The following is a 16,683-nucleotide window of genomic DNA, read 5'->3' on the forward strand; positions in this document are numbered from 1 at the left end:
CATATATAGTGAATTGTAGTAGTCAAAATATGTATAAAATAATTAATGCGTAAATCGTAAATGTGTGCTGGAAAAACAGTTAAGAGAAAAGAAGAGGTAGAGGAAACTCCTCAATTTGCTGTACAAATTCAATGTCTTCTCCTCTACTAACCATAAATGTAATGATTCAGGCATTTGAATTATGACGACAAAGGAAGTTGTTAACAGTGTATTTTGTTGTGAAACAAGTTCGCTATTTTGATTTTTCGGCTACCTTTCATATGGGCTGATCCGGTCAATTTTTTTCTGAAGAGTCACCACATTGCATACTTCGAATCTAGAATGTTTACCGACTAATGCCTAAAGATATGTACCATATCCAAAGTATTTCTAAGTCTTCATAAAAGGTTCTTCATATTTTCTAATACTCTCTCTACATAAACAGGTGCAGGCAATTAAGAAACGGCAAAAATAGGTGATGTTGAACTATTTAAGTGATTTAAAACTAATTGAACCAGCTACAAACCTCTTTATTTTTTGGTCAAATAAATCAAGAATGATGTACTGATGTGTCAATTACATTTTAATTATTCCTCTAATTAATCACCGAACTAATTTTCACTACTATGTATTAATACTAGCCACTAATTTTAAGATATTTTCCTTTTTTCCCTTTTTTAAAAAACTATTTGTTTAAAAAACTTCTAGAAATATTTCTATCTAGTTTTTTAGTATAAGAAATATTATACTCGTTGTCTTGTCAGTTTCGGTGCATAAATATGGTCAAGAGATGAATATAAAATTTACTTGGTATACTTTGGTACGTGCAAGGAAAAACCAAAGAAAAAAATATTCACATTCCTTTCAGAATTAGCACTTATACAAAGAAATAAATCATGAGAAATATATATTTTCAAACTTACACGTATTTTTAAGAAATGGTAAAGTTTTATTCTTGTTAAAAATTTATAACTTACACTTTTTCTCCAATTTGTTTTTTCATTGAACAACGTAATACAACAGCAATTTAAAAACCAAAAAACAGCAAAATTACCCTTTTTATCCTTTAAATTAATAAAAAAAAATTTGGAATTATTCTCTCATTTGTCTACTACACATCTCTTTTCTCCCTTTATATAAACAAATCACACAAACCCCAAAAAATTCATCAAACCCTTTCTTCTTCTCACCACATTTTTCCTCTTTCACTGAGCCCATTTTGAGATCCTCTCTCTTTCTCTCTCTCTCTCTCTCTCTTTCTCCGGAGATGGTTGTTGCTATGGACAAACGTAGCAATGTGAACGGAGATCCCGGCGCCGGAGACCGGAACAAGAAAGGAGAAGGGTTTGATCCGAGTGCACAGCCTCCGTTCAAGATCGGTGATATAAGGGCGGCAATACCAAAACACTGTTGGGTTAAGAGTCCTTTGAGATCAATGAGTTACGTCGTCAGAGACATTTGCGCCGTCGCTGCTCTTGCCGTCGCCGCCGTGTATTTTAACAGCTGGTTCCTTTGGCCTCTTTATTGGGCCGCTCAAGGCACCCTTTACTGGGCCATCTTCGTCCTCGGCCACGACTGGTATTTTTTTTTTTTTTTTTTTTTACTAATGTTACGTTTTCAAATAATTTAATTTAATTAATTATTTTTCGATTTAGTTTTTGTGACTTTTTTTGCTTTTTTAATTGCATCGAATTCTTAAATTATACTTTGAATTTGCACGTTCGATGAAGTATTGTCGCTAACTTCAATATTTGTTCTTTTGAGGTTACTTTAATTTGTTAAAAAACTGAAAAAGAGGATCCAAGATTTCTGTTTTTAGATTTTTTATAAGTTTTCACTTTTCAGTAACGTTCCACTATGATGATTAGTCGTAAGACTCGTAACAAAATATCTAAAGACTTTTCTATTATTATTAATAATACCGCATTTCGTGGATCTACGTTCCAACTTCACAAATTACTATTGTTTCTTTTAGATCTACGGTTTTTTTTTTTTTTTAATTATTCATGCCTTCATGGAATTATTGAATTGTTAATATAACGTACCAATGTACTTTCGAGATTTATACACGTCATATATATATATTTTCTAACATTTCTTGATGCGTTTTAAATATTTTTGCCAGTATATTATAAGATTTATAGGTATTTAATGAATAATGATGTGAAATTGAATGTGTAAAAATAATGACACAGTGGACATGGGAGTTTCTCAGACATTCCTCTGCTGAATAGTGTGGTTGGTCACATTCTTCATTCCTTCATCCTCGTTCCTTACCATGGTTGGTAAGTTATTTACTTTTATTCTTTTCTCTCTTTTTTTTTTTTTTTTTAGTGTTACGTTGTTATTTTTGGTGTATTTGATGCATGTTAGGAATTTAATAGATAACCTTCACTTCAATCGTACTTTTTTTTTTTGGGGTGTATTGCAAATTTTGTGATTAGAAAATAATGCATGTGACTATTATGATTATGAGGTGGCTTTTGATTTTTCCACTCCAAAAGCATCAAATCTTTTAGTAACCAACCAAGAGGGCATCAAAACTTTTATTAAATGTTGTGGGCCAATTTATGGCCCATTAGCCAATCTGAACATGAAGAAATTGATGTACCTTTGTCTAATTAACATTAATTTTGTGAAAGCCAAATGTGTGTTTTTTTTTTTTTTTTTTTTTGGGTTTGAGATTGAGATTGATGTCCTAAATGTATTCATCGGCTGATATCATTAAAAAGTAGATTTGTATGCATCATTATAGTACTGTTTGTTTAGAATCTGCCGCATAGAGTTGTGTATAACTTGTATTTATAGAACAAAACAAGAACTAATTTTTTGTGAATTTATATAATTGGGGTTGTAGGAGAATAAGCCACCGGACGCACCACCAGAACCATGGCCATGTTGAAAACGACGAGTCATGGGTTCCGGTAGTCTTTCCTTCTCTCATCTGTGTTCTCTTGTCGTTTTTTTGTTTTTTTTTTCTTTCCTATATTCGAATTTTTATATGTTAGCGTACTCCTAGAATATGTTTTTTTTTTCCTTCAATAGTATGTTTTATTTATAGATTTAGTTTAGGCAAGTTGAAATCCTAACAACAACCACTTGGTCAAGTGTCGTTTGTTGAATCAGTAATTGATTTTTTTTTTTTTGGTTTATAGAATCAACTCTTTTCAAAATATAATACTACTAATATATAACTTTAATAGTGGACCACTTATATTCGGGTCCTTCGCATAGGACGATTCTCCTCGAAGTGCGAATACTTTCTTTTCATTTTTTTTTTTCTCTTCTTGGCGTTTTCGTGATATTTTGTCTAGATCTTGAAAAAAATACAAAAAAAAAAATTAGAATGCACATGCAATGTATAATGATAACGATTAAAACCATAGTGTAAATGTATACGAGTGTATAAATTAATAACAAAAGTCATTTTAATCAAAACATTTCAGTTACCAGAAAGGGTGTACAAGAACTTGCCCCACAGTACTCGGATGCTGAGATACACTGTCCCTCTCCCCATGCTTGCTTATCCTCTCTATCTGGTAAATGTTTTTAAAACCTAGTCTTGCACAATAATTGATTTTTAGTTTTTTTAAAGTAATAAAAGTTGATATTGGATTTTTTTTTTTTGACAGTGCTACAGAAGTCCTGGAAAGGAAGGATCACATTTTAACCCATACAGTAGTTTATTTGCTCCAAGCGAGAGAAAGCTTATTGCAACTTCAACTACTTGTTGGTCCATAATGTTTGTCACTCTTATTGCTCTGTCATTCATCTTCGGTCCACTTTCCGTTCTTAAAGTCTACGGTGTGCCGTACATCGTAAGTTATTTCATATCTTTATACTGTGTGAGCAATTTTATGATATACATGTTTTTGACATAAATTTTGGATTTATTTGTTTTTTCAGATCTTTGTGATGTGGTTGGACGCTGTCACGTATTTACATCACCATGGTCACGATGAGAAGTTGCCTTGGTACAGAGGCAAGGTAATTTAAAAGAAAAAAATCAACTATATTTATGTTTATAAGAAAACAAAAATCTCTAGAAATATTAGCAATGTGTTGTATAGGAATGGAGTAATTGATTTGTTTGGAAAATATAGGAATGGAGTTATCTACGTGGAGGACTAACAACTATTGATAGAGATTACGGAATCTTCAACAACATTCATCACGACATTGGAACTCACGTGATCCATCATCTCTTCCCACAGATCCCTCACTATCACTTGGTCGATGCCGTGAGTGGATCATTTCATTATACATATACTGAGATTAGCTCTAATAAAAGGGGGTGATTAACTAATTAGTGATTGTTTAATTTGAATGATTGACAGACAAAATCAGCTAAACATGTGTTGGGAAGATACTACAGAGAACCACAGACGTCAGGAGCAATACCGATCCACTTGGTGGAGAGTTTGGTCGCAAGTATTAAGAAAGATCATTACGTCAGTGACACTGGTGATATTGTCTTCTACGAGACAGATCCAGATCTCTACGTTTACGCTTCTGACAAGTCTAAAATCAATTAAATTTCTTCCTTTGTTTAGCTCTATTAGGAATAAACCAGCAAGTCCCCCCTTTTTTTTTTAATTTTGTTGTTGTTTTTAAGTTAAAAAAGTGTACTCGTGAAACTTTTTTTTTTTTTTTTTTTTTATTTTTAAATGTATTTACATTACAAGACGTAAAGTTTTTTTCTTTCTTTTTTTTTTTTTTCGCTTTTCTTTTTTAAGTTAACATCAAAAAGATTTGAATAGTAGTAGTAGTAGTATTTCAGTATTTGTTTCAGACAAAAGTAAAGTGAAAAGAAAAAGACAGTTCCACTGAAAGTACGACAAAATGCACGCCGTTTGTGGTCCCTGTCATAACGACAATGTGTGTCACGGAGTTGTCGCTTTTTTACTTAATAGGCCTACTACTTACTCTTACTACTTCACGGCCCAAGAATATAGTAATATCTAAAGCCTCTTAAATGCATATCTCCAAGGAAACCAAATGAAGTAAAGGACATTGTTTACACTTTACACCACCAGGCACCAGTTATAGAATTTGTTCTAATATTTGGGCACAGTACTGTATAGGGTAACTTCAGTTAATTCCATACTCACATAGTCACATGATTCTTTAGAAGCTAGTATGAAGTTTTGTGGGTATTAGAAGCTAGTGTAGTTTTTGGTTGTTATTCCTATATTTTGTTTGTTATTTTTTTTATCTAAGACAACGTTTTGTTTTGATATCACTCAAGCTTTAGGTCGAGTTTCAATAGTGGTGGACTGAGTTTACTAATTTGCGTAATTCATAGAAAATGTTACAAAATTGATGTAGTTCATAGCTATTGTCCGAAAAATAAGCCACAAAGACTTCTTTATTTGTTTGCCAAAAAAAAAGATGCAAAAAGCAAAATAGTGTTATAGATAGACAAAAGAGGAGGAAGATATTCGTATCTTATTATAATGAATGAAAGATCCTTTTTCTGCAGATTGTGTGTAGAAAAACTTTGGTAAAATATGTTTTGTTCTATCGCTTTTGATGTATCCGTCTTTAAGTTATGCGATGCATGCAATATTGTCTTCATACATAATTGTTGGAGCATCTTTCCCTGCACATATACCACAATTTTCTCGAATATGATGAATTATGGATCTTAACCATACACACTCGCGACTAACTTCATGAATGGCTAAAATTTCTGCGTGATTAGAAGAAGTGGCTGTGATAGTTTGCTTCATAGAACGCCAGAAATAGCAGTACCTCCGCATGTGAATACATATCCTGTTTGCGATCTATCAGTATGGGGATCAGATAAGTATCCTGCATCTGCATACCCAATTAAATCTTTCTTGGATAAATTGAATTAGAATAAACTTATGTCTTTTGTACCTTGAAGGTAACGAAGTATATGTTTAATCCCATTCCAGTGCCTTCGAGTTGGGCATGAGCTAAATCTTGCTAAAAAATTCACCGCAAATGATATATCAGGTCTTGTATGACTAGCGAGGTACATTAATGCCCCTATTGCACTTAAGTATGGTACTTCAAGACCAAGAATTTTTTCATCATTTTCCCGAGGGCGGAATGGATCTTTTTTCACATCAAGTGTTCTTACAACCATTGGACTACTTAAGGGGTGTGCTCCATCCATATAGAACCTTTTAAGCACATTTTTTGTGTATGTCTCTTGATGCACCAAAATACCATTTTTTAGATGTTCAATTTGTAGTCCCAAACAAAATTTTGTTTTCCCGAGATCTTTCATCTCAAATTCTCTCTTCAAATATTCTACTGTGAAAGAAATCTCTGCAGGAGTTCCCATGATATTTAAATCATCGACATATATCGCGATTATAACAAATCCTTTCTGAAATCTCCTTATAAATATGTATGGACTAACAGGGTCATTCTTGTAGCCTACTTTTAGTAAGTACTCACTAAGGCGATTATACCACATACGCCCTGACTGTTTTAATCCATAAAGAGATCGATTTACTTTTATGCAGTATTGGTCTCGAGAATCAGGTTTCACTGCTTCAGGCAGTTTAAATCCTTCTGGTACTTTCATATAAATATCATTTTCCAATGGTCCATATAAATAGGATGTGACTACATCCATTAAACGTAAATCAAGTCCTTCTTTTATTGCCAGAATAATGAGGAACCTGAAAGTAGTTGCATCCACCACAGGAGAGTATGTCTCTTCATAATCAATTCCAGGTCTTTGTGAAAAACCTTGTGCAACTAAATGTGCTTTATACCTCACAATTTTACCACTTTCATTCCTCTTTCGTACGAACACCCTTTTATGTCCCACTGGTTTTACCCCTTTAGGTATACAGACTACTGGTCCAAAAACTTCTCTCTTTGCAAGAGATTTTAATTCTGCATCTATTGCTTCATTCCATTTTGGCCAATCACTTCTTTGTGTACACTCTTCAATAGATGTTGGTTCATGATCCTCATCCATAACATCAACTTCTACATTGTATGCAAACATATCATCGACGTCGATTTGCTTTCAGTTCCATTTTATTCCAGACAAGACATAATTAATTGAGATCTCTTCATTATCAGGTACCTGAATTTCTTTCCTTGTCATGTCTGTCTCTTCTAGAGATTTTTCGTTCATAATTATATCCTTTGTTTCACCATTGCTAATTTCTGCTCCTTTTATTTTCCGACGATTTTTATCTTTGGAACCAACAGGTCTACCACGTTTCAAACGTATTTTAGACTCATTAGCAGTTTGATTTTGTCCTTCGGGGATATTTATTCTTATTGGAGCATTTTACAGCTGGTATATATGATTTGATTACACTTTTTGGATCAGCAAACGTGTCTGGCAATTGATTTGCTAAACTCTGTAAATGAATTATCTTTTGGACTTCTAATTCACACTCTTTAGTCCGAGGATCAAGATAAGTCATTGACAATTGATTCCAATTTATATCTTTATCCAGCTGTTTATTTTTTCCCCCTAATGTTGGGAAAACAGACTCATTAAAATGGCAGTCTGCGAATCGAGCCTTGAATAAATCCCCTGTGGATGGCTCAATATACTTTATTATTGATGGAGAATCAAATCCAACATATATTCCCAACCTCCTTTGAGGTCCCATCTTAGTTCGATGTGGTGGAGCAATTGCAACATATACAACACATCCAAAAAATTTAAGATGAGAAATATTTGGTTCCTGACCTAGAACTAATTGTGATGGGGAGAACTTATGATGACTTGTTGGTCTGATGCGAATCAGTTCTGCTGCATGTAATATAGCATGTCCCCAAGCAAATATAGGGAGTTTTGATTTCATTAGTAATGGTCTAGCAATCAGCTGAAGGCGCTTGATTAGTGATTCTGCTAAGCCATTTTGTGTGTGAACATTTGCTACAGGATATTCAACACTTATCCCTATAGACATGCAATAGTCATTAAAAGATTGAGATGTGAATTCANTCTATGAGACTTAGGGGAGTATAATGCATCAACAATTTCTAATTTTGTTCCCATAGGCAATGATATATTAGCTCTTCCAGAGCCTTCAATTATCTTTGCACTACCAGTTACGGTACTTACACTTGCTTCTTTCATTGTTAAAGAGCAGAAGTAAANGTCAATTAAGACCATAAAATACCTAAAGGTTCCACATGATGGGTGAATAAGCCCACATATATCTCCTTGTATGCGTTTCAGAAAGTTAATTTGTTCTGAATTTATCTTTGCTGGCGAAGGTCGTATAATCAACTTGCCTTGTGAACAAGCAACACATGAAAAATCATTAGGAAGAATCTTCGGGTTCTTTAATGAATGACCACATGAATTTGTTATTATCTTTTGCATCATTGTTGTACCGGGGTGACCTAACCGGTCATGCCAAACTTTTAAAGTTTCTGTGGACTTCTGGTTTACTATAGCATTTGCTTCAATTATATTAATTGTTGTATAGTAAAGCCCAGTGGCAAATGCAGGCAGTCTTTCCACAATATTTTTAGAGCCTTGGGTATTATTTGTGATTTGAAGGTATTCAGTGCTACCTTTGCTCATTGTCTCAATATGGTATCCATTTCTGCGGATATCTTTAAAACTTAATAAGTTTCTATGAGACTTAGGGGAGTATAATGCATCAACAATTTCTATTTTTGTTCCCATAGGCAATGATATATTAGCTCTTCCAGAGCCTTCAATTATCTTTGCACTACCAGTTACGGTACTTACACTTGCTTCTTTCATTGTTAAAGAGCAGAAGTAAATCCTATTTTTTAAAATTGTATGACTAGTTGCACTGTCGGCCAAGCATAAATCTCCACCATTCATTGTTCTTCAAATAAGTAAACAAAAATAAATTAATCTCATATAAGTATTACTTAATTAAAAGTATAAGTAGAAATTCATAAATAAATAAATATCTTTATAAATCAACTTTAACCATGTATCAAATACATAAATGCATAGAATAAAATAAAATAAAAACTGAAATCCAAATAACTAAAACCCAAAGACAATAAAATAAGAGACAAGGTTGAATAAATCGGACTTGATCAGTTTTTCTCTTCTTCAGGAGGGAAGAGATCGGGAATGTCTAGGTGAGTGAAATCACCAAAGTCAAAATCATCTTCTCCATCTTCAAACACCATATTTGTCTCCACTTTCTTTCCCTTTTCCTTCATTGATTGTTGGTAGAGCTCAACAAGATGTTTAGGGGTACGACAAGTACGGGACCAATGGTCTTTTCCTCCACAACTGTAACATATATTCAGATATGTTGATTTCTCTTGTTTGTTACCACCTTTGTTTTCCCATTTCTGGTGAGAATGGTTCTTAAACTGAACCCCATGGCCACGGCCTCGACCGTATCCACGGCCTCGACCATGACCACGACCTTGACCATTATTATTGGTCTTATCATAGGATGTCACATTCGCTTCAGGGAATGAAGTAGAACCAGAAGGGCGTAGTCCATGATTTTTCAACAACAGCTCATTTTGTTTCTCAGCTACAAGGAGACAAGAAATGAGTTGGGAATACTTCACGAATCCCTTCTCATGGTACTGTGACTGCAGGACAATGTTATTAGCATGAAAAGTGGAGAATGTTTTCTCCAACTTATCTGCATCCGTGATTTTCTCTCCACATAATTCCAATTTGGAAGTTATTTTGAACAAAGCTGAGTTGTACTCACTTATAGACTTAAAATCTTGTAATCTTAGGTGAGTCCAATCATAGCGAGCCTTAGGTAAGATCACAGTCATTTGATAATCATACCTTTCCTTTAGATCATGCCAAAGGATTTGTGGGTCTTTCACACTCAAGTATTCATTCTTGAGATTTTCATGGAGGTGATGACGAAGAAAAATCATAGCTTTGGACTTGTTCTTGCTTTGAGTTTGATTTCTTTCTTTGATGATGTCAAGGAGATCTTTTGAATCTAGATGAATCTCAGCATCTACTGCTCATGCCAAGTAGTTGTTTCCACTGATGTCAAAAACTCCAAATTCAAGACTAGTGAGTTTTGACATGACTGAAACAATAATTAAATTTCATAAATATATAACTATCAATCAAGATGAAAATATGCACTTATTAGTGTGCTATATGAATAATTCTTAGAAAGAGCTTAAGAATGAAGATAAATAGTAAACAATAAAATAGTAACCGAACGCAATTGCAAAAATCAAAATTGACGTAGAAAAGCTCAAACAGCAAATTAAGCGTACGTTCATTAATATTTTAGTACACGTACGTGCATAATTATATCAAAGTCATATATTAAATATTAGATTGACCAAATCAAGACGTAGATGAGTAGGTTATAGTAACAAAATATTGTATTTGATGTAAACTATAAACAGATCTTATATATTAAAAGTAAAGTAAATAATACACATAATTATATTTACCAAATAGTAAAGATTTAGATAAAATATAGTAATAAAATATTAATCTATAAACAGATCTTATGTATTTAAAATAAAATAAAGAATAAAATATTATGTAATACATAAGTAGTAATAAAATATATTCAATATTATTATTATAATAATAGGTTCTCTTCTTGTGAATCATTGAATCATAGTATGATAATTAAAGAATCAAACAATAAGCATGATTCTCTTCTTCGTTGAATCATTGAATCATGCTTCACGATCTATATAATAATAGTCATCGGTTTATGTGTATTGTTTGTTTCAATAAAAGATTGATACGATGAACCAGCTTCAAAAGAGCGTGCTGATAATTTGTTATAAATAGATAAAAGAGAAGGAAGATATTCATATCTTATTACAATGAATGAAAGATCCTTTATATAGAAGTACAAAGAAAGAGTTTTGCTTGATAAAGTAAACCTAGCTTACAAGTAATTTTATAGACTTCTAGAAAATGGGCCTTATAATGGACATCTATCTATTATTCATAACAAATAGCAAATCCTAGAAAGAGTAAAGAGTGAGTTTTTGACCCAAAATAGCTACGGCCTTCTCTCAAAATCGTTTGACTGTTTAGCAAAATGGAAATCAAAATCATAAAGATCTCTATAATGGAGGTAATGCAAATCCATAATGTCAATTTCATAGACATAACCGTATAAGTTTCAAAACCCCATTTGACATCATGACCAAAAATAGTATTACAAACTCAAGAGTCTAATAATGCTGTCAACATCCGTGGAAAGTTTCATGCGCCATCTAAATCATGATCTCATAATCCACTTTGCCCACTAGAATACAAAATTCATGAACACTAAAACTTAGCAGACGCTTTTGGAATTGACGTTTTGTGTTATATCCTCAGTTTCTTATTAATTGTAACATTGTAGCACAACGGACTCTTTACGAATACAAATGCAGCACACTGATCTTGATAGTAATATTTATACAAAATATACTGAGAGCCTTAAAAATGATTGAATAGTGGAAATTTAGAGAGATGCCTAAAACCAAAAGCAGTGGCAATTTTGGCTCTCCTTCAAAAGCTATGTACCACACTTAATAGCTCAGCTTTAAGCCTATAATATACATTTAGTGACAAAGCACAAAACTCAAACCAAGCCGATTACAAAACTCTGAGGAAATCTTAACTATCATCACCATATCTATATAGATGAAATTATAGCAACAATTATCATATCACTTTGACTCTTGCCGGAAACTGTATTCCGGCAGGTTCCTCTTCAGTCGGAGAATCTCTAGAGGCGACAAGTTTCACAGAGAAAGGAGTAGCGGATACATACTTTTGTCTAGCTTCAGCAAAGCTTGGAGCAAGAACAGTTTGCATCCATTGATCACACGTTCTCTCTTCATCTGATGACCATCTTAAGGCATGTAGAATCTGAAGGATCGCATCGTTTTCGATCTCTAGATTTGTTTCAGGTCCAAAGTACCGATGAAAATGCGAAAGAACGTTCCTTTTTATGTTCTTGGCTAATCCATCAAAGTCAATCTGCTTGAACGTCACTTTCCCGTCTACTTGTTCCACAAATTCATCAAGCCAAGCTTCCGTGTTCTCGGACATTGCATACGCCTCATCTGCGTTTGCTTCTGTCTCATCCACCGGAAGATTGAGATCAAGAAACGAACGTTGAGACTTAAGGGCTCGCAGCTCTGTAACCCCTGTTTCTGTCTCCTCCTGTCTTCTCTTATTCAGACCATTCTTGATAACATTTGACGCATTCTCAGCTAGTTGTATCTGAAGTTTCCAGTTTCTTGCACTGAGTACTCTTTCCTCGGTATATTTGACTCGTTCTTCAACAACATGACAATCATCACTGTATTTATCAATTCCAGAAAAAGTAGCAACAACTATAACATTTTTCATACCAATCTCTCTCCCATGTGAATCACGGAGTTTTCCAGTTCTCACAGCATCAGACAATCTGATCTGATCAACGAACTCGGCTTTGTCAACGTTTTTAATGAAAACAACAGAATCAGCCCGCCTCGCCACTTGGCCAGCAATGTAATCAACAACTGTTTTACCTCTGAATCTATCGTCAAGACTGTCCTGCGACTGGAAATCCACGCAGATGCAGTTGTCTTGGCCACCGCAGAAGACTTCAGCAAGAGCTGATGCCACTTTCTTCTTCCCGGCTTTATCAGGTCCAAGAAGAGCCATCCAAACATTACTTGTGGTTGCTATATGGTTTCTTCTCCTGGACTCATCATCTCTGTATCCACAAAGGATTTCGCTAATGGCGTTCACGGCTTCGTTCTGAAAACCGACTTTCCTAGAGAGTAGTTCCCTCAGAGACTTGAAATCTTTGCAATATCTCGAAGCCGCAAACATTGGTTTCTCTTTGACAACCTCAAGGTCTCTCCTTTCAAGCGATAATGGTGTGCTTGAATCCTGGTTTTTCGATGCGTAGATTGTTCCCAATCCTAAATCTGTCGTAACACAGCTCAAAGGCGAGTTCGTTGCGCGACTTGTGAGTTCCTCGGTTTGTTTTGGCTTTGAGATTTTTACTGATAAACCAAGTTGTTGGTGTGGTGGATTCTGCGCTTGAGCCAAACCCTGAAAGCTTTCAGACGTCGTCCTCATGCAAACAGGTTTCTCAGTTGGGCTTCCAAGACTCATCTTGGTCTGGCTAGACGGAACCAGCTGAAGAGGGAACTGCGGCCTAACGGGCTGGAAACTGAGTTTAGGAAATGCTGGAGTTTGATGGATCCTTTGGCAAATGTNCCATCAAAGTCAATCTGCTTGAACGTCACTTTCCCGTCTACTTGTTCCACAAATTCATCAAGCCAAGCTTCCGTGTTCTCGGACATTGCATACGCCTCATCTGCGTTTGCTTCTGTCTCATCCACCGGAAGATTGAGATCAAGAAACGAACGTTGAGACTTAAGGGCTCGCAGCTCTGTAACCCCTGTTTCTGTCTCCTCCTGTCTTCTCTTATTCAGACCATTCTTGATAACATTTGACGCATTCTCAGCTAGTTGTATCTGAAGTTTCCAGTTTCTTGCACTGAGTACTCTTTCCTCGGTATATTTGACTCGTTCTTCAACAACATGACAATCATCACTGTATTTATCAATTCCAGAAAAAGTAGCAACAACTATAACATTTTTCATACCAATCTCTCTCCCATGTGAATCACGGAGTTTTCCAGTTCTCACAGCATCAGACAATCTGATCTGATCAACGAACTCGGCTTTGTCAACGTTTTTAATGAAAACAACAGAATCAGCCCGCCTCGCCACTTGGCCAGCAATGTAATCAACAACTGTTTTACCTCTGAATCTATCGTCAAGACTGTCCTGCGACTGGAAATCCACACATATGCAGTTGTCTTGGCCACCGCAGAAGACTTCAGCAAGAGCTGATGCTACTTTCTTCTTCCCGGCTTTATCAGGTCCAAGAAGAGCCATCCAAACATTACTTGTGGTTGCTATATGGTTTCTTCTCCTGGACTCATCATCTCTGTATCCACAAAGGATTTCGCTAATGGCGTTCACGGCTTCGTTCTGAAAACCGACTTTCCTAGAGAGTAGTTCCCTCAGAGACTTGAAATCTTTGCAATATCTCGAAGCCGCAAACATTGGTTTCTCTTTGACAACCTCAAGGTCTCTCCTTTCAAGCGATAATGGTGTGCTTGAATCCTGGTTTTTCGATGCGTAGATTGTTCCCAATCCTAAATCTGTCGTAACACAGCTCAAAGGCGAGTTCGTTGCGCGACTTGTGAGTTCCTCGGTTTGTTTTGGCTTTGAGATTTTTACTGATAAACCAAGTTGTTGGTGTGGTGGATTCTGCGCTTGAGCCAAACCCTGAAAGCTTTCAGACGTCGTCCTCATGCAAACAGGTTTCTCAGTTGGGCTTCCAAGACTCATCTTGGTCTGGCTAGACGGAACCAGCTGAAGAGGGAACTGCGGCCTAACGGGCTGGAAACTGAGTTTAGGAAATGCGGGAGTTTGATGGATCCTTTGGCAAATGTCGTCCCATTTCTTCTGCAGAGCCGGAATCCGAGCGGCTAATGCGTTTGGATCATCTTTAGCCTGCACTGAATAAGAAGCAAATTCTCTCAAGATACTGCTGTAGAAGCTAAAACCATTATAAAAACAAGTTATTGGTAGCAATCAAACATAGAATAAAAGCTCATAAAAGCTGCACCTTTCGGAGAAGTCCTTTGTCTTGTTCAGGCTCCACATTTCGTAACCAAGAAGGTAACTTCTCCGAACACTGATCATCGATCACTGACACAGACTTGGCCAAGGCTGCCACTTCTTGCTCATACTTCTCATTACAGAGATGACATCTAGGTAAAGTCTGATTCATTGAGTTACTAAACGGTACTCTAAAATCCGATGTTGATGAGAAAAAACCTCCAAATGGAACAAACGATCCCATCAAACTGAATGTAAACATCATTGTCTCAGCACAAAAATTCAAACTTTTACCAAGATTAGTAGATACAAAAAAAACAAATCAAATCAATACCTGGATTTTGGATAAACCCCTTGACTCGAAGATGTTATAGGAAGAAGATGAAGATTCCATTCTTTATCAATCATCGGAAACCTCTCAATCAGCTTCAAATACGTCTCGTTACTCGACGCACTAGCGATAAACCAAAGCTTCTCACGGTGAAGCTTCAACAAATCAGAGAGCTTCAACACAAACTTCTCAACAACATCAACTGAGTAAACCTCACTGGTTAAATCTTTCAACTCTCCAAGATTTAAAACCATCCCTGACTTCAATCTCCCTAAATCATCAACCTTTACATCGATCCTGGACCCTTGAGCCAAAACTTCACTAATCTCTACACTAACTACACTCAACCCACTAATCTCCAGAGGTAAAAAACCAAACTTTCCTCTGTTTATCGAATCAGTAAACGTTTTGAGAGCCTCACCACCACAAGCACCAACCAGTAACGGATTCTTCTTAGCCCTCCTCCCCAAAACTTCGCCGATCCTCCTACAATTCTCGTCGAGATCACCAAACGGGAACCCGAATCTAGCCCGACCCGAATCAGATTCCGGTATGTTACACAGAAACAGAGGAGGAACACGAGATCTCGACGTGAACCTCGACGAGAACTGAGACGTCACCGGAGGATGAAGCACGTCGAGCTTAATGTCGGTGCTTCTAAACCCGGCTTCACCAAAGACCCGACTCACTATCGGGTCGTCTAATATGGATAGTATAAAATACTTCAACTCAACTTTCAAAACCGACGTCGTTTGTGTGTTGTTGTTCGCATGTATCTGGTGGAGATGATAAGTCTCCGGGTGACGTCGTTGAGTCGCCTGAGATCTTTTGATCGCCGCCATGAGAGAGTTCGACACCGGAGGATCTTCTTCTACAGCCGTCGGAGACTTCGAAGAAGGTAACCTGTCTAGAGACACGCCGACGCAGAGCTCTAGCGCGCGAAACTGGAGACGTGACGAGTACGGTGTGTTGTGAGCGGCGCGTGAGATACAAACTTCTCTGAGGATAGAGGAAGGCATCGTTAAAAGACCCGAAACGGCGTGAAGAGACGTCGTTTGAGCGTGGCTGCGACGACGCGCGACGGAGACAGCGTCGTCTAGTGCACGTGCCGTTTCTTCAGTTAAACATTGCCTCGCCGTGGTTACCGGTGTCGGCATCGTCTCCGGTTTAGCAAACAAAAATTCGAAATTAAACTAAACCGATAAAATTCATAACCAAAAAAACAAGAACACAAAGAAGATGAAATCAAGAAAACTATAATAAACAAAACAAAGCGTGAAAAATTATTTTCTTGAAATGGGAATTATACGACAAAGATATCAAAACCGTGTAGTCGCTTTTATGAAAAAGAAATAGTTTTTTTTTTTTGTATATAATATATAGTTTTTGTATGTTATGTTACCAGTATGTTACTTTGGTTTCAATCCTCAGAAGGGTTGTGTGAAGATATGTAAAGAAAGAAGAAGAGTCGCTGTTTTGGTGGTCTATTGGCGTATGGAACCCACTAATATATTTTTTATGAATTGTTATTACTTATTAGTTATTATGATCAGTATGATGAACTTTTATTTTATTTTGTTTTTGTATTTTGTAATGTTGTTGTTGTTATGTGTTGCCCCAAATCCTCGTGTATATTGAAGGAGGAGGGCAAAGGCACATGTGGTGAGCATAGATTCACTATGGCCCAACTCAAAGATCTTCCTTTGCTTTCATTCGCTTAAACCCTTTCAAAAAAAAATTCAATTAAAAATCTAGATTTAACAATCCACATTGTTTTTCACGAT

The 16,683-nt window shown here is 36.0% G+C and overlaps 2 protein-coding genes across 8 annotated transcripts; one reads left to right on the forward strand and one right to left on the reverse strand.

The window, feature by feature from the left end:
- Positions 1,132-4,578, forward strand: LOC104749896 (acyl-lipid omega-3 desaturase (cytochrome b5), endoplasmic reticulum-like). Of its 2 annotated transcripts, XM_010471606.2 has the most exons (8): positions 1,133-1,557; positions 2,175-2,264; positions 2,837-2,903; positions 3,426-3,518; positions 3,612-3,797; positions 3,886-3,966; positions 4,083-4,220; positions 4,317-4,578. In XM_010471606.2, exons 1-8 carry the CDS (start codon positions 1,247-1,249, stop codon positions 4,512-4,514), a joined length of 1,164 nt encoding a protein of 387 aa, XP_010469908.1. In that variant the 5' UTR covers positions 1,133-1,246; the 3' UTR covers positions 4,515-4,578. The 2 variants fall into 2 exon arrangements, with proteins under 2 accessions (XP_010469909.1, XP_010469908.1); XM_010471607.2 differs by lacking the exons at positions 4,083-4,220; positions 4,317-4,578 and adding an exon at positions 4,050-4,079 and having other exon boundaries at positions 1,132-1,557.
- Positions 11,312-16,475, reverse strand: LOC104749897 (protein SMAX1-LIKE 7-like). 6 transcript variants are annotated; one of them, XM_010471610.2, is made up of 4 exons: positions 14,903-16,475; positions 14,576-14,816; positions 13,333-14,460; positions 11,312-12,073 (listed from the first exon to the last, which is right to left on the reverse strand). In XM_010471610.2, the coding sequence occupies exons 1-4, from the start codon at positions 16,054-16,056 to the stop codon at positions 11,597-11,599; spliced, it is 3,000 nt and encodes a 999-aa protein (XP_010469912.1). In that variant the 5' UTR covers positions 16,057-16,475; the 3' UTR covers positions 11,312-11,596. The 6 variants fall into 6 exon arrangements, with proteins under 6 accessions (XP_010469912.1, XP_019094066.1, XP_010469910.1 ...); XM_019238521.1 differs by having other exon boundaries at positions 11,312-11,914; positions 13,165-14,460; positions 14,903-16,473; XM_010471608.2 differs by having other exon boundaries at positions 11,312-13,147; positions 14,398-14,460; positions 14,903-16,472.

Source organism: Camelina sativa, chromosome 16, assembly GCF_000633955.1.
Source record: "Camelina sativa cultivar DH55 chromosome 16, Cs, whole genome shotgun sequence".
NCBI classification, from domain to species: Eukaryota; Viridiplantae; Streptophyta; class Magnoliopsida; order Brassicales; family Brassicaceae; genus Camelina; species Camelina sativa.